Source organism: Orussus abietinus, unplaced genomic scaffold (assembly GCF_000612105.2).
Source record: "Orussus abietinus isolate OABI.00-Male unplaced genomic scaffold, Oabi_2.0 scaffold1, whole genome shotgun sequence".
Taxonomy (NCBI): Eukaryota; Metazoa; Arthropoda; class Insecta; order Hymenoptera; family Orussidae; genus Orussus; species Orussus abietinus.
Genome location: NW_019396017.1, coordinates 1,334,070 through 1,356,210, shown reverse-complemented (window position 1 = coordinate 1,356,210; position 22,141 = coordinate 1,334,070). Strand labels below are relative to the sequence as shown.

Below are 22,141 nucleotides of genomic sequence, written 5' to 3'. Positions count from 1 at the left end.
CATACGAGATTACCGGGACCCTAAGGGTGCAGTCATCTACCAGCCAAGCATAAAAAAGTCGACTCAGCACCCTCCCATAACCCAACTTCGATGCCTCCATAACGGAAAGAAAATTAGGAACCAGGACATTTGGCTACCAATCTGAAATAAATTCATAGAAATTCATTTAGATTCTAGGTCGCGATCGACCAGGACACGACTAAACACCAAAAATCGATCCAACCCTCAGACATCGCAGAAACTCAACGTCTCAGCAACTCGGAAGGGAAACGAAGACCGCGAGGGATAAAATCAGCTTCATATAAAGCAAATTGATTTCCGACCTTTCCCCCGACTTCCGGGTGCCTCCCTTTCCTTTCGGAGGGTTAAGTGTCGGCATTTTCCACGAGTTAGGGGCGGCATCGAGCCGAATCGAGTCGGCCGATGTTTGCGGACGTAAAGGCACCCCATATTAAGGAGGACAGGTGCAGGGAGCACGGGCTCCATTGTTGTGGGGTGAACTCATAGGAAATCACCGAGACCCGTGGGGTGACTCCTCTCCACCCGGAAGCGCCCTCGTCGTCCTCCCTGCTGAATCGATCCCCGGTTCGTGTCTCGCCCCCTTTTCCCTCTCCCTATCTCGGCATTTTTCTCTATCTGCCATATCTCCGCTGCGTTTACCTCTCTCGGTCGCTCCTTGAGGATTCATTAATTCACGGAGCATCCTCGAAGGTAGTCGACATCGCGATCGTACGTCCTAGGCTTCGAGGGGTCGCGATCCTTAAGCCCTTATTTAACCGGGGTAACGTTAGGACTGAGCACTCGGCAGGTAAAGTAAGAATACGTGGAGGGTGGCCAGGTGTGGGGGATGAGCGAGAAATCGTGCAATATCGCAGCTTGCACCTCTCTACGTCGTTTTAAAGGTAAGGTGTTTGCTTAATAACTCGCGAGTCTTATCTGGAAATTGGAGGCGATGCAACGATGGGGTGATCTTCAGTGATAAGAGGTAACGAGGCGTCGCCGAAGAGGTTCGAGTGACTATGATTTGAGAATGTGGTATGAATAGATGACACATCTCGGTGTACTCTGCGGTATAGGGGGTAGTTATACAGAAGATGTATGGAGAACTGGACAACGTAGTGATGGTACGCGATGATGGATGTAAGGTAATAAAATTACTCTTTATAGAATATGAAAAATTTATAACAAGAGCAGTTACGGGAGAAAAGGTGTGGAGGTTCAGAATTCCAGTTGCCGAGCATTCTGATAATGAACCTTGGAGGTATCTGCAAAACTTGACGACGGTGCACGATCTTGAGGATGCCGGTAATGCGGAGAATTTCTGCAAATGTTGGAAATTACTGGGAAAAGTCCCTTAGTGTCTGGGAGTGCTCGCTTTAATCATGGCGACTGCTGGAGGAGGTCGCTCAGGTTGAGTGGTATCAGAACGGTGGTTGATACGAGAAAGGTGGAGAGAAAGAAAGGAGAGAGCTGACGGTAAGAGCGGGCGAGTAGCGGAAAATCCATGATAAGTAAAGTAAGCCCCAATTGAATGAAAGGTTTTAATCAAGTATTATGGAGTCCGTCCCGTGGTAATGGAACAAATGATCAACTCGAGAAAAGAATAATAGAATTATGGGCCTGAAACGTGTCCGGAATAAAGCGCGGAGAAATTGCTCGCGGTATTAATCTGTCGTTACTCGTTGAATCTTAATTTATCTCTCAGTGTCTGAGATTCCCAGAGCCTTACAACAACCTTCCCGTCAGGGAACAACTATTCATCTAATTTGTCGTATAGTGATGGACTACGATTGCACCTCTATTCTATTTAAAAATTAAAGAAAAAACGGAACAAATGACGAGACCTTTATTAAGTAACTCTTCAATCGACTTTGTCCCAAAATGAAACGGTTAAAGAATACGCCCTGGACGTGGGACAAAAAGTGTTAAAATATGAACAAAACAAATATCTTGCCGCAGGGGAATAGCCACAAACACGCGGTGGATTTTTCCAATCTAAGGAGAAATCCCATCTCCGCGGTTCATTTTAAGCCACGGCGGTTTGTTCAAATTAACCTTAATATACAAAGAAACGAAACAAATTACGCGACTTACCACAAAGAGTAGCGTCTTCATCCAAATATGGCATGGTTCGAGAATAAGCGCGGCACAACAAGTTTCAAAATACGAGCAAAACATTTCTTGCCACAGGGGAATAGCCACAAATACGCGGTGGATTTTCCCAATCTAAGGAGGGGACGTCTCATCCCCGCGGTTCATTTCCGCAAATCCGCGGTGGTTTGCCGAATCATGGAGAAATCCCGATGACCAGTCCCCGGTTACAGGTCGCACCTCTTCCTTGGACACCCGGGAGCATCCCGGGACGTCCAAGGAATATCGATGGGGCCGACAAGTAGGTTCCATCGTGGTTACGTCGGAAGAGACAGAGAGAAAGAATCGGACGAGGGGATGGTCCGGGGAAAACAAAATAGATATCGATATCGGATATCAGTCGGAGACCCCCGGAGAGATACTCCGAGTGAGATGGCGGAACGATGATTTTCACCGAACCGTGGAAATTGGATGCGCGGGATGAACCGTCGAAACGGCGGAGAACTTTAACCGCCCATTCACGGTTAACTGGCACTACGCAATCTTCCGGAACGGGTGCAACCTAACGATACGCCGACGATGCAGGTGGTAACATTCTCATTGGTTTAACGGATGAGAAGCTCGATGTAAAGAGTGCGATATTGCGCGGAGGGTAATGCGATCAATTACCGCATGAGCCCGCCAGCGGGTGCTCCGAGCCGAGCCGCCTTCTTCGCGGGGATCTCGATCGATCTCTCCCTAGAGGACAGAAGCCGTCGATCGAACTGCACTCCGCGATGGAATCGACCTCTCGAATCAAATAACGACTCCGCCCGTGTACCGCGGTAAACCGCGATTTTATGGAATCTTTCCAGGAAGGAGATTCGCTCCGCGTTATATCAGGCACTAGCGCGGCAGGTGGCGTGCCGTTAGGCGATCGCTGGGTTGGATTCTAGTGCTCTATTAGGAGCTCTTCATCTAGGGATAAGCGTTCAGTTTGCGATTAATTTCTAACCATTACAGCCTGATTATGGGAGTAGTCACTCCTATTATCCGACCTGCTAATCTCGTATTATAAAGATTCCCTTGATTTCTTGTCGAGGATAAATTTTATGAAAGACACAAAATGGCTAGTGGTCAAATGTTTGGGGCAGAAGCCGTTGATCGAACTGAACTCCGCGATGGAATCGACTTCTCGAAGTGAATAACGACTCCGCCCGTGTACCGCGGTAAACCGCGATTTTATGGAATCTTTCCAGGAAGGCACTAGCGCGGCAGGTGGCGTGCCGTTAGGCGATCGCTGGGTTGGGTTCTAGTGTTTTATTAGGGGCTCTTCATCTAGGGATAACCGTTCAGTTTGTGATTAATTTCTAACCATTACAGCCTGATTATGGGAGTAATCACTCCTATTATCCGACCTGCTAATCCCGTATTATAAAGGTTCCCTTGATTTGTTGTCCAAAGACACACAATGACCAGTGGTCAAATATACTATCATCGTTGTTGCAACCAAACATGATATAATATCGGATTTGTGATCCACCCTTTCTACTTTGCATCATTGCTAGTTTCATCGGTCGAATAGGTGTGTCTTCGTATCAAGTCCTAGATATTCTGGATATTTTATAATACTCGTTCTGTACGTACGTAGATTTTGTAACGTGAGGTTATTACAAGCTTCTTTCCTTAGGTTAGGAAGAGGAAATTCGAGCGAAGCGTTTCTTTGACAATGAGAAGAGATTCTGAGTGCACTTTGTAGGTTAATTCCACGTGTTCCGTGCACTACAGTGCGACGGATCTCGCGCTAACTTTAACGAAAACTCCCGGGAGTATTTTGCGTGTAATAATGAATGTTTATTTGCGTATGGAAGAGGGAACTGGGCGACAATGTTTGTATATTACGACCCGAGCGAAAGAGTTCGTGTTGAAACTAATGGCTGGTCGCGTCGTCCCGGAGGAAGTACTTTTTTTTGTAGGATGAACAAATTCTATCTTGGCGATGAAAATCTCGGGATAGGGAGATCTCGGAGAAAGTTTTGAAAGGGCGGAGTTTCGGAAGGATCTCCGAGGATAGGTCGAGAGCAAAAACGGGCTGCATTTTGCAATGCAGCCGAGTGGGGGCAAAGGAACGTAGAAAGGGAAGTTAGCGCAGTCGAGGAGGTGTAGGTGGGGACTGCAAAATGGACTCCTGGAGAGGTACTTCTGAGAAGGAATTCGGAAAAGGACCAACGGAATATGGGGACAAATTATCTCTTATCAAGTACGTGCCGAAATTAAGAGATCGAGATTTGAGCGCTAAAGAAATAAATCGTCCTTCTCGGAAGGTTTGGAAACGTTTGCGACTTGATGGTTTCCACGTGAGTCCAGAGCGACAGAAGGGTGCCCTTAAAGAAGAGACCTCTAAAACGTCGAAGAAGGGAGACGAGCGCCTTGACCACGGGGGGTTCTATGGGGGTCGTCTATCTGTAGTGAAGAGGTTATGGCGGCGCGAATGGTCATGTGGTTCGAGCACAGGTACTCTCGTCCCGTTAGCGCAGTCGAATTGGTTTATTAATTAATCTAAATCTAGTTCTAAATTAACGTTACGGCATTGGATCAATCAAGGACGATCCATCACGTGAAATTCAGTTTTCGGTGATGTTCAATGAGTTTCATTGCCGGTTATTCGGAGGGTCAGTGGCGGTATAATCGGTATGGTATATACGTCTTACGTTTCCGGCTTCCAATTGAGCCGCAGTGCTTTCACGGGGAAATGATCAAAGTGAATCTTTGACAGACAGGATACGATCCGGCTCGGAACTCTGGAGATTAGAGAACAGAAACGATTAAGCTCGAACGTTAATGAACGGCTTAGGTGAACCATTGAATTTCATGAGATTACTGAGCAGTACTTGCTATTAATAAAATAACAATGAACCACTTTATATATTCTTTAAATATAATCTAAAATAGAAGAGTTTCACCGTTTTCCCAAGGAAGCAAATCCTTTAGTGTGTCACAACGTGGAAACCCAAATGGACGTTGAACAAATTCCCTGTCATCATTCGCGTTGAAATCGGACAGAACATTTATCGCGGATTTTATGCCCGATATTTGTGCACGAAGAGGTATGATATCCCCGTGTATTTGAAATATTCGCTTACCGAATTACATTTATCTTCATAAATCCGTTTATTTACAACGATGCTCGAATTCTTTCATCGAATCAATCAAATCCGTGTTTTCGATCCGACCAAGGTCCACGTTCCAGACCTCACCGCATATTAACTAGCCAGGCGTAATTATTAATTGCGATTTTAATCAAATATTATCGTCGGCACTCAATTTCTCGCTAGATATAATTTACATCGTAGACTAACAAAGTAGAAACAGGCCGATCTCCGCTCAATGAAGTAGGCACGCACATTGCATCCAATTAACATACCGCGGTCATCCGGACATTTTCAATATTCCCCTCGGCCCTCTTGCAAATTTCATATGTCCATCCGCAAATTATATTAAGCTCCTATTTTAGCCCATAGATTTGATCAATCAAATAAATTTAATCGAACGAAATGCACTGTTGCGGCTTTGCGTCCCGTTAATTGGTATGCGAAAATTCTAGGGGATATTTCTTAAAAAGGGGAGGTAATCAAAGTCCTTGCACCAATCCTTTCAAGATATGACTGATAGGGCCAAGCAATTAAACTCGGTGCAGCATTCAGAACCGTCGTTCCCTCATTCCCACGCACGTACACCCATGCGAAAGTCATGAAGTGCAGTTACCACGATCTTGATACCGGCTTAACATAATTTCCAACGTTTCCACAAAAAGTCGTTAATAAAATTCCCTTTCTCAGTGTGTTATCGTTGCAAGGGGTATTGTCTCGTGAAAGCACCGTCAGTAATTTCCATCATATGGGGGATTGCGCAAATGGCCGGAGAGGGGTCCGTTCGTAGTACATGCGTGGTTGGACATGATAATACGGTTTCGATTGCGGCTCGGTAATGACATTCGCAATGGCCATTTACGCTATTCGAAAAGATAGCCAGCCGTAATTAACGTTTATAAACTGCCAGTATCCTTATGACGATTATTCTACGGATGAAAGTACATTTTTTTAGAGTAAATGGCGGAATAATTATTTTATTCGTAAGGAGTTGCATGTCTCCATGGATATGCATCAAGATTTGCATGCAGTTATCAGGATCGCGATATGCCATCGGCGTAACATTGTTCGGAACGTTTTCGTAGACGAAGCCGTGGGTGAGATCTCTTTTCTCGAAGCGCAGCGAATAATGCGAGGCATTGTCTTGCTGAAGCAACGTAGATGATTTCCATCGTAAGGGGTAATTGCGCAAGTGACAAGAGACGCGTCCACCCGTGATGCATCTGGGTTGACTTGGATAACACGACCTCCATCAAGGATCGATGGTTAAGTTCTGGGAGTATATTTACACATCAATCTCCATGTCCGCAGTTCATGATGCATGGACTATTCCGAGTTAGATCAACATACAAAATTTGACATCTCTCATTTAAGGCTTGACTAATGATAGCGAGAATGTTTCTATGCAGCTACTTATATGTTCATGTATACAATAAATACACAATTCATTTATAGTCGAGGTCAGACTTTCGCGCAATAATAGCCACTTCAGCGCGTAATATCTTCATATTAAATACAGGCATTCATTAACACATTCTTTCTCAATGGTACTATTAATTCCCCAGAAAACGAAGACCAAGCCCGATCGACTTAACCCGAGAATCCATCGGTGCAATATACCCGGCCAAGTAACATAAAATTTGACACGGATCCCGGCAGCTTCCCTTAACATCGTCCTCGTAATTGACCGGGTTTCCCGGGTCTTAAGTTTTACGTCCGTAGTTTTCCATCCTGGTAGGGGTCTCGCGATCAATTTCTCTCAATTTCTGGGCCGGCCACGTATCGGGAGAAACTCGAGGTAAAGTCGCGATCTCAGGTCCCGGCGATGGGAATCGAACGACAATAGGATTATCGGTGCTCGGTAAGTTTACGAGGTCTCGCTACTTCGTAGGGAGGATGCAGGAAACGGATCTCTCTCTCTCTCTCTTTCTATATATATATATACGTATTGCAGGGTTTCTATGGGCAAACGAATCGCCCCCGGTATAAAGTCGATAGGGCCGGAGCCGAGCCCTTCGCATTTTTACGAGCATCGTCCGGTGCTTCATTTTTTATGCTTAACTCCGGCACATCCCGGTGTAGCGCAATCGCGTTATTTCGCAGCGCCTGGACCCGGCCGAGAAATTGCGAAAAATTGTGCGCGGGCGAAGGGCCGGTTCAATGGTGAGGGGAAAAGAAAAAAAAAAAACGCTCGCGGTGAATTAAAAGAAAAGAAAAGAAAAAACAAAATGAAAGAAGAACCGACCACGCAGGAATACATTTGCGCGAATCCCCGGCATACCCGCGAGAAACACCCAACGAGGGAAATTAACTCATTTTAGTAAACGCGCGCATGAGTTACGTATGCATGCGCTATCTCGGCCAGGGGCTGTTTCGCATTTGGAGGTTATGGAACTCGTCAACGAGTATCTTTTATAATTTGCATCCTGCCGCTGCTCTTGTTCCTACCGCGGCCGCGGAAAGGGACGGGAGATAAAATTTCAATTCCGGAGTAATTATAACCGGCGCACCCCGGAGAATAACGCTCGATTTAAGGGGATGTGAAAATGGCGTCTAAGAAGTCTATCGTTTATGATACTTTTCTCCGACTTGGGTGTACCGAATCGGTTCATACTTTACGACGTGAATACGGAAGCTATAAGGAAGGTCCTGACGCCCATGAAATTGAATTTTTTATACACATCTTTTTAAATGTCTAGAAGTGAATTTTAAAAGTTGATAAATTTCCCGGGTGTATGGACCTTCCTTATCATCTCCATATTCAAGTTGTAAAGTTTCGAATGATTCGGTGCAACCAGTCACACTTTCATATCACCTTAAGAGCTGCTCATCTCTCGCCTTAAATTTATGAACGATCGGAAACTCAGTACCTTCCTAATAAATGAACCAAACGAGCATACAACTACGTGAATACGCGATAAACTTTTGCAAAAGGGGTCGGAAGTCAGTTAGGAGGGAGTAAATTACGTAATTAACCCACGTGGGACATTTTAAATGCACTCAATCTGTGGTGCATGTAAATGATTTCGTGCGCAGGAAATCGACCGCGAGTCAGTGTCAATTTGGCTGATCAGTTGGATCCACGCATACGTAACGTGTAGATGGTTTTACATTTAACCGCATTTGCAGGTGCATATTAAACGCGTATCGAAGTTCGCGTAAAATCATTATCGGGGGTTGAGAAATGGGAGGAGGGAGGTTCTGCTCGCAAGGAAAGCGGATAAAGTAAAGGAAAATGAAACTCGATGGTTCAAAGTTAAACTCCGACCGATCTCCCGGGCCAAAGCCAAAGCCGAGATGAAACTTGCGGATCGGGGGAGGTCGGAGGAATGGGAAAATTAAGATCGGCTCAGCGGATTAAAACGCGGTAGGTCGAGCGGAAAAGTTGACGTTACACGTCGGGCTTCCGTAACACGCCCCCGCCGTTGCGCTTTCGCACTCGGCCTTTTAACGCGCTTTCCAGATTTTCGATTTCGACTTCCGCCGGTTGGTCGTACGCACGCGGCAGTTTACGGCGCGAAGAAACGTGCAAAGGGGAATTTGATTTTTGAGGAAAATTGAAAGGTCGAGGAGCCGCCGCGCGGGCTTTTTCCCCGTGAAGGTAGTTTACACGAGTAACCGGCGGACGGGTTATGGAGGGGCGGCTCGTAAACTTTTATACTTCTAAAAACAGTCGGAAATGTAAGCAAAAGTACTGCACGCGCAATTCCGGCGGAACGAGGAGGGAAAACCTTTCGTTACGCCGTGGACGCAGAAGTCGAGTTACTTGGCTGAGGAAATTGCAACGAAAGATCGATTTTGGAAACTAGGTAAAGCGGGATAAACCGATAAGCGCCTGGTGCCGCTTCTATTCCTCTCCAACATTTATATTTACATATTAATAGAAATCGTATACTTCGCCTGCTTGTTCGAAATAATTTCCCTCTATCCGCGACATTTCCTTTAGACCAATTCCTGCCTAATTGGTAGAAACGTTGCCCAAGCGTTTAGAGACTGCCCTTCCTGCCCTCGGTCAATTTTCCCTAACCCAGGTTAAAATTCGCATCCTCTCGCGGATAATCTCGATCTAGAAAAAAGCTCAGGGGATCGAAAGCCACCTGCGTTATTGATGTAACACTAAATTTCAGAGCCCGTTTGGATGCACGAAACTACCGCAGATCCAAGTCACCTTCCAAAGCCCGCGGCAATAACGCGCCACCCGTCGAATTCACCCCTGTGAAATATTTTCCGCACTTTCGCCCAGTGGCTTTTTCCGGCCTTTTTTTTTTTTTTTTTTTTTTTCCCCACGGAATTTTGCACGGACCGTCGCCGGCCCCCGCATCACCCAGGGCGGAGCAGGACGAGTCCGGTCCAGTGGGCGACTCCGCGGGCGGATTTAGTGTGTTCAGTGGGGCAACGAACAATTTGTAATTACGCGTTAACCATATATCGCCGGCAGGGTCGAACCGTTCGCGCCCGGAAGCGAGAGTCCCGGCAATTTTCAACTTTTCCACTCAGACTCTCCCGCGGTTGGCATAAACGTCGGGCACAGTGACGGATAATGGCGATTCCGACAGCGTTGGGTCCTCCCGGTCCACGGGTTCCGGACTCGGCGGGAGGCCACGGGAAATTGTGGCCGATGTTAATTCTCATGGCTAGGAGTGGCCGATAGGTGCGTATGTGCCTCGGCCAAAATGAATCGGATTAAAGGCGGCGAACGGCCGACCCCTGTCGGGCCGGCGAAAGTTGACGAGCGGTGGCGTACTCGCGCCTTGATTTCCGGCCTTTCTCTAATCTCGCCGCGGGTCGTTTGTCTCTTTGCTAATGGCGCTCCGAGGTAGCGATACGTGGAAAAAGATAATCCTCTTATTTCCATCGAGGTTTGCGGGGGGTGGTTCGGAAAAAATGAAGACTACGAATACGAATAAATGCCAAAGGATAATTTCATTTCTCATGAAAGTTTACGCGTCCTTCGCCGGATCTGCACATGGCGTGCTATCGACGCCTGTAGGTCTTTCGTATTTCATTCTATCTTAACAATAAATCGTTGAAGATGAATGTCTTGCGCAGTGAAATTGGTTACCATCTCGCCAAGAGTGAATTTCTGCGAGAAGTATACTGAGTACTTTATTTCAGAAGTGGATGAAAATTTTAAGATAAATCGCTTCTTCCTTAATAAAGTACTTCTCAATGGCGAAGGGATCGAGTATAGATTTTACTATGGTAGGGGAATATTTTCAGGATGTAGCGAAGGGTTGGCCTAGCTTAGGGGTGAAAAGTGTCTTTCGAAACAAGTGCACGGTCTCTTTTTCGCGAAGAGGGCAGTGGGACGGCGAGGCAATTGATAGGGAAAGTAGGACGTCGGAGGGAGCGATGCACCCGGGTGGTCAAGCCTTTAGAAATGGCCGGCCCGTCGTCGGACGGGCAAATCAGAAAGTCAATGGCAAATATTGGAACGAGACGAGGGAACGAAGGAACGTTACCGTGGCCCCCCGGTGATCGAACCCACCCCGGGGCGCGTACCCCGGGGGAAAAATGGAAAGAAGGGAGACACATAATAAAACTGATTTGTGGTGAGCCAAGATGGCCCATCTGCATTCATCGCGCGACGGTGCATCTGCATCTTATAATGCACTCGAGGGTCACGTACACCTGGCGAGATGAGTCCTTCGCGAGGACGAGAAATAAAGTCGGATTTGCCGAGCTTGCCAGCCACTCTGTGCGCTTTTTCGATTCCTCGTAGCCGAGGAAACTACAGGGAGAGATGGGAGGTAGAATTTGCGATCGGTGTCGGATGAGAAGTTAAGAGTGGCGATGACCAAATGCAGGATCAAGATCGAGACTAAAATCGTCGTGGAAACTCAAGTCTTGGTCTTGGCCATGCACTTATGGTCAGGTATTAGATTTGGTCTTAATTTTATATCTTTCGGAAGACCAAGATCGATTTTGCCCATCACCGCTCGTAATCGTCACTCGTATAATCGAGATCATTTAACCCTAAATTTGAAAGATCACGTTTCAGAAAACGAAGGAAAATATTGGACATCGTATTAGTTGTCAGTACATATACTCTTACGATAAGGAGTACCTGAATCCCAACTACTGTCCCACATCCTCTAATTTTTGAATCCTTAAATTATCTAACGACGTCCCCGTCAATCTCGCGAAATTCTTCTCCTTCATGTTCAGCTACCGATCCAGTTCCTCTTGACTGCGACCTCGCGAAACTACCTAAGTACCGGCGTGTATCAATTTTAAAGAACCCCGAGAATAGCATGCCTAGGATTGACAAGGGGTAATAGAGCGACAATGCATTCTATCACGTCATCCTTCGGTTCTTACGCCAATTAGGTGGTACATTTATTATTTGCAGGGAGTTTAAATGGAATCGTGACAAAATTGTAAAGTACCATCGATGTTACGCGGTGAAGTATTTTACAAATGGCTTTCTTTGGATTAATACTAAGTATGTCGGATAAGAGTAATAAGTCGATTCTTCAGGAACCTTCTTATTTCTATCATTCTACGGTAAATAAGATAAATCTCAGGTTTCCTAGTAGATTTCCATCTAAAACTTCTTAATCTCTTCGCGCCGACGTGGCCATGTCAAATCGGAAAGCAGAAGGAAATTTTCCGGAAGGTATGTCGGGAGGGGGGAAAAACCAGAGGGAACGAATCGAAGGAGGATATCCTCGAAGAAGTTTTCGAGAAGGGATTAGGTGTTGGAGAGGAGATTAAGAGGATCCGAGAACAAAAGGGACGGAGCGAAAGAGAACACCCTAACTCGGACATCGAGTTTCCCTCGGAAATTCTGACAGAAATTCGTAAAGCTAACTTCATATTACGATTAAATTTAGTGGATACGCATCGCCGTAAGTAAATGAAACTTTTGCACCCCCGATATAATACAACTAATAATGATAAATACGCTACGTGCGTGCAGTTTATCATTTGACCATTAATACTCGCCCCATCATTGGAATGACAGTCACGATGGCCATAAAGGGCCAACCCCTGGAATCATTGTGAGTTATATCTGGTCATACGCGCAATAATTTATAGTTATTGTAACCGTCCTCGCATTGGGGAAGCGGAGCTGCAGGGGAGCTATTTTGTTGTAACGATCGCCTTGTTACACGTACGCACAATATAATGCTCGTTCTTCAACTGTCCGTGCTTCGGCGGTACAAACCTCGTTATCAACGTTATCAGTACGCGAATACGCGAAACCCGTTGTTTGGGGGCTTGAAAAGCGGAAAATGTCATTTGTGCATTAACGTATGCCTCTCTACGTTTTCGAGAGTGCTCTGTTACATCGATTGTTTCCACGGAATAAACGGCTACGGACGTGATTACAATGAATGCGTAATTTTCTTTACGACAATGTTTCGTCAATTACTTCGTATTATGAGGAAGTCTACACGATGGAACTTGATTTTCCCACATAATATTTGGGAATAATCTATAATAGAGAAATTGATACTTCACGGGACATGCTACTAATTTTCATAATGTATCGTATTACAAAAATTGTAAATACACTTTTGGGCGTTTCGCCGACAATATCATTTTCCATTGACATTCAGAATGTAGCAAATTAAATTCCGTTTAAAATGAAATTTCAGTACGCATATCGAAACAACTCAAAAGGACGTTTCACAATCGAGAAGAACGTAATTACCTTAAACGCATCGGAGTACAAAGAGCCGTTATGTCTCTAATTGGAATCGAATTTGCAAAATATTGGATGTGAGTTGAGAGTCAGAGGGTAAATGTATACAATTCTTGGGAACTTTCGGAGCCTTTCAGTTCTTTGACGTTCCAGGCTTGCAAGCATGCAGGTTGACAGGTCTGCTTTTTTAAAAATTCCCGCCTCCATGTTTTACCATAAGAAGACTATCTCAACTATGTTCAGTATGTTTGGTTTCAACGAAGTGAACGGTGCCTTGTGTAAACGTAACGAAGATGCTTAGCTACTAGCTAAGTTTAAATGTAAAGTTGATATCATATCGATAGTAGTGATCAGGCTCCCATTACACCCTACAGGGTCATAACCAGATGACCCGGGGTTGTATTACATCCGTGATCAGGTCAAGGTACCTGCCAGGGTCATATGATAAGAGTTGAAACAGTGTACTTCTTTTTAATTTCTTGTTAAAGCGCAATCGCGTCCATAGTCTGAGAAAATATAACCAACAGAGCTATATGAAAGTGCCTGACCGATTGCAATGATAAGGTTCCCACAGTATCCTATAATGTCGTCGTTAACTGACACTGGGGTTGTATTAGATCAGTGATCAGATTAGGGTATCTGTCACAGTTATAATTGCAGTTCGTACGGTACAGAGCTTTTTCATGACCCAGCAGACCAAGCGTCATCGCATCTCCGAGACAGCAAAGACAACACAGCTATGGTTCATCCCACTTTCTTTAATAACACCAGCACAACTGGGCCATTCAGCCCGTTAGTCATTGGTTCGGATTTTCTTCCAAGCGTTTCTTACAGCTCAAAACGCACTTCACGGGGAATATTCCCGGCGATATGAGATTTGGAACGAGCGCAAAACTATAGGACGAAGAGTTACAGAAGTGCTGCGACTGCAGGTACCTATATCCGCTCTTCTAGTTCTTGGGGGGGCCATCGAAGTTCCGACAGAGCCGTTGAAGCCGAAGCATTCCGGAAGCTTACACGTCTACTTCCACTTGTGCACGGCGTCGTTTAAGGAAGATCATCGAATTGGCATTGCGTGACGAAGATCCTCCGGGGAAGTTCGACTTCCCCAAGACTCGAAGGTTTCCCGCAAACTTTCGTCTGCGGCACTTACCCAATCGCGGCTCGCAAATAGATTGGAGGTCGTACGATGAGCCTTTTACGCGGATTAAATCCCCGACAAAACAAGGCTCCTATCTTCGCCAGTCATTATCGACCCCGGCGCAACCTGAAGCAACGTCGCTCGATTCACTGTCCTTTTATTTATCCCAAACCTTTCACTACTCCACCCAAGAGAATCATTTTAACGAAATCTTCAGTTATGAGGTCGGTGAATTCAGTCAGCTAAAAGTTTCTCATAAAAATAGATCTTTACAGTCAGAGTTTTCAAAATCCATATCCCTTAGAATTCGAATACCTTCCCCGTTTAAAAATATCAATTTCTTGACCGGGAAGACTTTATAGTTGAGAGATATTCCCACGGAAAAAAAGAAACTTGCCCGTCCAGCGAAAGACAACGTGACTGATACATTTTTCTTCTTACCACGGGAATAATTGCACGAACAGCAAAAATGTTTGCAATTATATCGAATTTAGATGTAACCAGTGGAGCTTTCTTTAGAAAAAATGCTTCCTAAATTAGAAAATGAATTCCCAGCAACAGGCAAAAAGATATTGATGTCCCTAGTCAAACAAATAAGCAAACATACGATTTCCTGTTGCTAGAAAAGAATGTTGCAATTATTAATAGAATTTGTGTTGCCTGAGTAAAGTAATCGGTTTATTGTACTCGATATGACAGAAGTGATTTTAGATAAAAATTTCACTGGACTATTTTCTCGTGTTCACGTTCGTTGTAGCAAGTAAAAAAATTCTCGTTACGACTGACTTATTTTTCCGCGTGCATGATCGAGTTCGGTCGCGAGTAATATTTCTTAATTTATATATATATTTCCTTCGATTAACTGAGACCATTTAGTTTCTTTGTTCTTTAAAACGTGTTACTCGGGCACCGTAGTCGGCAACAATGGCACGTAATAAAAGCACCGTACACGAAAAACGTTAAAGGTGTTTCTCGGTCGGCCGTGTTTTATTAAAGAATAAAGTCCGACTCGGTGATTGCCACGTGGTTGGCGCACATAAATCGATTCGTTCGGGCCGTTTTCCTACCTCAGCAGTTTGTCAAACTACGCGTAATCTATTTTAACGCGGGATAGCGTCAATTGTCACAAAGTGGCAGCCGTAATTTCGGCCAGACCAACGCACCACCAATCTCTCGACCAGTCGAGCGATTCGCTCGACGCGAGCGAGCGAGTCTCTCTCTCGTCAAGTAAAGCGAACATGTACCGATGCATCTACACGTACGCTATGTACCGTAGATCACTAGAACGCATAGATTGCGCCGAGTGGCGAAATCTAAAAACATGCCAGGTCGGAGTTATCTTTTCCTTCGGTCCAAGCAGAAATTTCGCATCCCTACAGCATCAGATCTGAGCAAATACACAATTTGCGTCTTGCAAATAAACTACAAAATAAAAAAATATATAACAGAGAATACCTAAAACTAGTGGGCACCGTGACAAGTAGTTATATATATATATATATGTATTCCCGTAGAACTTCCCATTCCCTCTTGGCATGAGAAATTCCGAAATTCGGTCCCTGAATCCAAAACGAGATCTAGGTTCCAAGTTTTCCGGAGCCCTGCAGGTTCCGTGCGTTATCGCGACAGCGTAATCCCACTTTCTGAACGTCGGAGTTAAGCCGATAATAAATCTCTGTGGGGAGACCTTCTTAGAAGAGTTTCCGAAACCTTACAGGTGCTTTTTATATAATGGAACTCCTACGATAAATAAGATGGCCGGTATTATCTCACCTGGACAGGTACATCGATTGGTCCTACCTTTCGTTTGGCGTCATATAAAGCATCCAACGAAAGGATGTTGCCTATTTGATTACAAATCATTTATCTAGATTCAATTACCGCTAACCTTCGTTAGCATTACATTCTAAATAAAAAATATTAATTACTCGAACAAAAATAGAGTTAATGAAATCCTGAATCAACGACATGCACCGCTAAACATGTTTATATAAAATCCGTGCTATGGAAGCCCACAAAGTTGCATTGAAATAATAAATTTGCTATAACGACTTAAATTACCTAGTATCGAATGTTTGTAAGTCCACCGAGACGTTTTTAATTTCACAGAATTTTGCCCGAAAGTCTTTAAACATGCCTCTAAAATGAAAAAGCACGTAACGAGGCTACCAAATAAAAAAAACACGTTTCATGTATTTATTACAAATCCTTTTCGACAGTGCAGGTGCAACGCAACGTACTATTATTAAATAAAATTGTAAGGACTATGGAGAAGTGCAAAATTGTCCAGTTTTGGTTAGGAACAGTATATATCCAGCTACAAGAACACCGTAGATCGACTGTTAATCAACTGCCCACTAAAGCAATTTTGTACCTCGGGTATTCTCTCGTCCTTCATTTCTACAGTTACGTACTTTACGGACACGTGAATGGGAACACGTCTAGTATAAGCGCATCCCCCAAGTGGAGAGAAAACAATGCCAATAAGCACCCCCCAAACACCTAAACTCGGACCTGTGGTAAAATGATCACCGCCCCGACGTGCTTCCAGGTGATCTCGTTTGTCCCGAAAGTCCTGCAGGACAGTAATCCTGCCTACGACTACGGTCCTCCTGGCCTTCCCTCTAGAGTCGTCTAACTAGATTCCTGCCTTCCATCTCCTTGGGCATCTCGTTCACATCAAATAGACGATAATAAGCCGAGAGAGCCGAGTATAATCGACTTCAAGCTTTCTGCTCTATTTATAATACTTGGTTGTCCTTTAAATTCCAGCCTCAAAGTATGCGGTTCGATCTCTCTGCGGATAGCGGCATCTTTATTCATCGATTTAACTGCGATTTCTTGTGAAGTAATTAATTCCGTTAAAATGACCGATTATTAAACTAATAACTAATGAATATGAAACTCAGCAGGGTCGAATCCTTTTCACCGATCGGTATCCACATTTACGCGTAATTCCTTTAGCCCTATCTCTATCTAAGATTCCGGCATCACCAGTACCATCTTCAGTACCTATACTGAGAAAAGGATGTCATTGAACCAAAGGAATATATCGTTAATTCAACAAAATGATTACCCGACTTAAATAGACTCGAATAAATTGGATGCAACGTTACGTCGGAACCGTGACAGTTAATTTAAGTTCATTTGAGTCATCAATTATTTATCGAATTAACAAAATATATCTTCGGTGGTATTCAAAGAAATATATTTTGCTTCGATGAGTTTCTTTTCCCCAATGAACGGGGCAATTCATCCAAGATCTCGCAGCCGTTCGAAGGCACCGATCGCGAGCAGCCAAGGGCATAAATAAGGCTATCGATTTATATAAACCAGGCGCCACTTAAACGCAGATGCAGCGATTCGCTCCCTACAGAGGGAGCACCTCGACCCATCTTTCCTGCGGCGGATTGCACCCAGCTCGGTGCATTCTTTTTCTCCCCGAGGGACGTCGCCCTGCAGGCGCAGCTGCAGGTGCACCGGCTCGGGGCATCCCTACTATTCCATCTAACAACCCGCGAAGTGCTGCCGTCTCCTTTGGGACTTATAAACAATTTAAGCCGGAACCCATCGAGCACAGCCGTCCTCTCTCGTATCGCGCGTAGGCGGACGAATTAACTTTCTTTCGCGAGCCGCGCAATCGAGCAATTTTTTATCGAGTTAGCGCGCAATGTACGTACGTCCACGTATATTCCCGGATACATCGCGGGGCATATCCAAGCGGAAGTTTCCAATTATCTCGGGCGGCCTCGCGATGGCTTTCTCGCCAGGCGGCAAAATATGCACGCATCCTGGCTTGAAAATGTTTTCCCTCGTATGAGCCCAGTGAAAGTACGCGAGGATTTCGAGTATAATGAGATTTTGAGATAGGAAGTCGCTAATGAAGCCGGTCTCACTTTTAACGCGCATTGTAATATCAAAGTTTACATATTTGACGTCCCACTTTTTATAAATGCAACGATGGAATTAACTCTTTAATACACGAGGTTTGTCCGGAAAGTAATGCAATTCTTTATTTTAACCAATTGATTTATTGTAGATATCGTTACGAAAGTTTAATAGTCTTCGAAGTAGTTCCCTTGGGCGTCTAAACTCTTTTTTTAGCGGCTCTGCCACGCACGGTAAGCGTTCTGGATGGAGACGTTCATGGTGGAGGCCCAGATAGTGGCGATCTCCTTTTTCACTCGGACGACCCTTTCTCGCGGTTTGTTTTGGGAATGTTGAGAGTTTCCGCAATCATCGGGACACACAACCGGCGGTGAGAAAAAACGCAACGGAAATACGCGAAACAGAGCAGTGCGTTTCGTTCGGACGAGCATTTTTCCTCGAGCCGAGTCCTAGATGCGTTAGCAGAGGCAACGTGGCCACGTTTTGATTTAGATTAACGAACCTGGCCGTGCCTTGAGAGCGGCCGACACGTCACGCACCCCGTCCGCCGAAACATAAACGAATATTTGCGACAACGTGCACGTATGAGCGAATGCGGACGCGCGCGAACTGGGGCATGATGTCGGGACTCGGTATTCAGGGCGTGGGTGAGCTTCAAAAAAGCACCGTCGAAATAAAGAGAGGAAATAGTTTTCCCGAAGATGCACGTACGTAAACAGGGGCCCGTGTGACAGAGGCAGGTACGTACACGCGTACACGCGGCGAGCACGTACCCAGCGAATAATTTACGGTTTCGAATTGAAGGCTGACGCGTCGCCCCTCTTCCAGCTCCCTCTCTTGTTGGGGTCGTCGGAGAGGTCCTGGCTCTATGCTTCGGAGGGTGCAGAGAAAAAGGGGCGAGTCGAGGCAGAAGAGGACGTGTCTTCTATGCCAGACCCGACTCGATCGTGTGTCGTAAGTCGAGGCGGTACTTTCTGCGTCCCTCGTTTTCGGACCTCCTATTCGGTCCATGAACAAGACCGTATAGAGTGTCGGGACGGAGCCTGGGGAGTCGCACCACGCTCGACAGACTGGCGGATCGTCGTTTTGCGTGGAATAATAAAAGCCCATGGTGACCGATCGTGACATCGGAAGTTACTTGGAGGGAGGAAGGAAATACCGCGTTGGGAGTGAGTTTCGAAAATGCGAGGAAGTTCTGCAAATTTGGATGCACTCGCGGGTGTAGATGCATGTGCGAATAGTACAGGCGACTTCCAATCGTGACGTTTTGTCAGGTTCTTGCCGCGAATCGCGGCTCTCTCGTGGAATAACAAAAGCCCATGGTGACCGATCGTGACATCGGAAGTTACTTCGAGGGAGGAGGGAAATATCGCGTTGGGCGTGAGTTTCGAAAATGCGAGAAGTTCTGCAAATTTGGATGCACTCGCGGGTGCAGATGCATGTGCAAATGGTAGAGGCGACCTCCAATCGTGACGTTTTGTCAGGTTCTTGCCGCGAATCGCGGCTCTCCGAGAGAGGATCCAGCATCCAAGGTCTGTGGGACTTCAGTTGTCAGCTCCAGAACAGGTGTAATTGGTGTGTCCGTGTCAAGCCGGTAACGAAGGGTAGGGACGAGGGGCACTCGGATCGGGTGAAATTCGGCAGTCGAATCGAATTATCGGAGTTAAGGCTTGTGCTCGGATAGACGATGGGGTAGTGTTGAAACGTATCCGACATCTCGATGGAGCGTTCACTTATCGACACAATAACGTTCCGCTATCAATGGAATGGAGTATACTATCGGCATTCAACCGATAATAAATATACCTACTCTATTAATTCTTAAAAAATATATGCTTCAACCCATGAGCACAATGACAACTCCTCTCAATAAAAGAAACGGATCTTCAATGTCATTTAATGAAATAGATCCAAGAAAAAGAAGTCGGCGCGAAGTCGGCCGTTAGAAGTGAAACTTCTATGTTAAAGAGAATAATGAGTTATTATTAATCCTTTGGCTGCGAAAAGAGTGTATGTACGTCCAACATTTGGTTCACTATTGCCTGTAAGGGTACATGAATTTCGCCCATGTGTCTTTCACGAAATGCCCTTACGAGTTTGGGACTGATTTTGGGCATAATTACTTATGAATTAATATATAAAGTTTCACTTTATATATTTTATATATATTTTTTTAGTGAACGCGATTAAAAGGGTATCCTTAACGGATAATCAATGCTTCCGAGCATACGTGATCGTGAATCTGGTAAACTGGTGAACAAATGGACGGGGAACGCGCCGACTCACATATGGAAACGTATCGATTACGGATCGAACGAGATTCGATATTCTCGACGAAAATTCCGATTTGGCTGCAGCTGATGCATTACGCTGCAGTTAGGAACCGCTTCCGTCAAGCGAGTGTTGCCGCATTGTAACTCATGCAAGAATATGAAATGCCAGTGTTGTGCGGTTTGCGTTATGGTGCCGATACGTTACGGTGAGTACCTTTACTCGCTCTGTCAGTCTGTCAAGTTAGGGATTTATTTCCGCTGTAAGTATCACGTATGACGTGGATTTATCTGACACGAGTCCCAGTCCGACCAGCCGCGGTTCAATTGTTACCATACGTTATTCAGGTCGTCTTGACTAATGTTCCAAGATAATTTTATGAGTGCTTAGAAATGGAGGAACGGGGAACATTGAATTACCCCCGAGAGATTGGCAGATCGTCGTTTTGGGTGAAATATTAAACCCCTGCAGCGAACGGTCGTGACTTCAAAACTGTCTGCCAGGAATACCAAAGATTCCCCTCGAGCTTGAAATTTGCGACCTCGAGTGTACTTGGATTTTTAGATCATGCAGACTCACGGAATTTTTCAGCTGTCAAAGACTATCGATCGCGACTAAATCATCTCTTCTTCGCGAATTTGAAATGATTTTCCATTTTGAAGAAAAATAGATTTCATGTGCAATACTCATCGGCTAGATTTATAATTCGTAGATTTTTTACGTAATTAGTACGCCTGCACATAGGATTCTGTAGTCGATTAATGGCTACATACGTGTACGCATATGGGGCACGTACAAAGTTTCGGTACAGTCCCGTAATTAAATCAAGCATCTCCTTCGTGGAGGTGGACAATTTGTTTATAAAGGTACTTACATATGACAGTGAGTCGTGCATTGGCCCGGATTGCTGGATTACTCAGGTATTGTCGTACTTGACACTGATATTCCCCGTCGTCGGTGAGCGAGGCGTTAGTAATCTTCAAGTTGTAAATATTTTGCGATTTGTTGCCGACAAGCCGCAAACGGGGATACCCGACAATGCTACCGTCTGAAACAAATACAATTTACCTTTTAATACCATGTATCATTGGGTTTCGTAAAAATAATTGGCGAAGGCATCGCTTTGAAGCTGAGAGTCCCCCCATCTAATCCAGAATTTAAATACCAGCACAAAAGAAATTGCATTACTTCCACTTTTGACATTACATTGAAATCAACGAATAGAAACCACTTACTTGGCTCGATGACATAGGCGAAGCCATCTTTGACCCACTGCACATCACCAGCTCTGTTGTCGATTTCGCAACGCAATGTTACTTCTCCGCCTTCCAGAACGGAACTGTTGGCCGGCTTCACTCTGAAGTATTGCGTGAGGTTCCCTGGAATCAGAAGAACGAGGAAGGTTAGTTATATCGAGCAATACCAAAACAAAGTGCCTGGTAGAAGGCGTTAAACATGTAAACATTAGAGAAATCCAATTCCATTCCGTAAAGGTAACACTGTAGAGTGAACGTTTACCGATCGGGATTACTACTCTACACCTCAACGGTACAGAATTGAACTTCAAGAAATCTTAACATTGCCTATAAACTCGTTCAACACCAACAAGGCATCATGTGCTAGATGGACGGTACTTAATAACAAGAAGGAAAAACAATTACAGCTCCGAATGGTGTAATCTTTTGACTCGCTAAAGGCGTATATGGATTTCTAGCATTTGGTCCATTATTGCCTGCACGCGTCCATGAATTTCGCCCATACGTCGAAAGGGCTCAGTAGTCAAAGGATTAAAACGGGTTAAAAGAATTCCCGTCGGATCAAAGCATCAAAAGTGGATTCCGGTTTTTCGTTAGATCGTTCCCGGCAATTTTCAAGCGATCTTAGCCTATTTTTGGCCGATCTTCTCCGAGGAAATGGAGAGATGGTGTATACAAGGATGCTCAAGCTCGTGTAAACGTTACGGCAGACCGT

General features: G+C 45.0%; 1 protein-coding gene across 3 annotated transcripts in view; it reads right to left on the bottom strand.

The window, feature by feature from the left end:
- LOC105698139 (nephrin) overlaps positions 1-22,141 on the bottom strand; it is a 306,065-nt gene that overhangs the window by 43,394 nt on the left and 240,530 nt on the right. For all 3 annotated transcript variants that reach the window (XM_012422131.1, XM_012422130.1, XM_012422132.1), the window contains exons 2-3: positions 21,406-21,549; positions 21,045-21,218 (exon numbers count right to left, since the gene is read on the bottom strand). In XM_012422131.1, the coding sequence (XP_012277554.1) occupies positions 21,045-21,218; positions 21,406-21,549 (318 nt within the window). The remainder of the gene's footprint in view (positions 1-21,044; positions 21,219-21,405; positions 21,550-22,141) is intronic.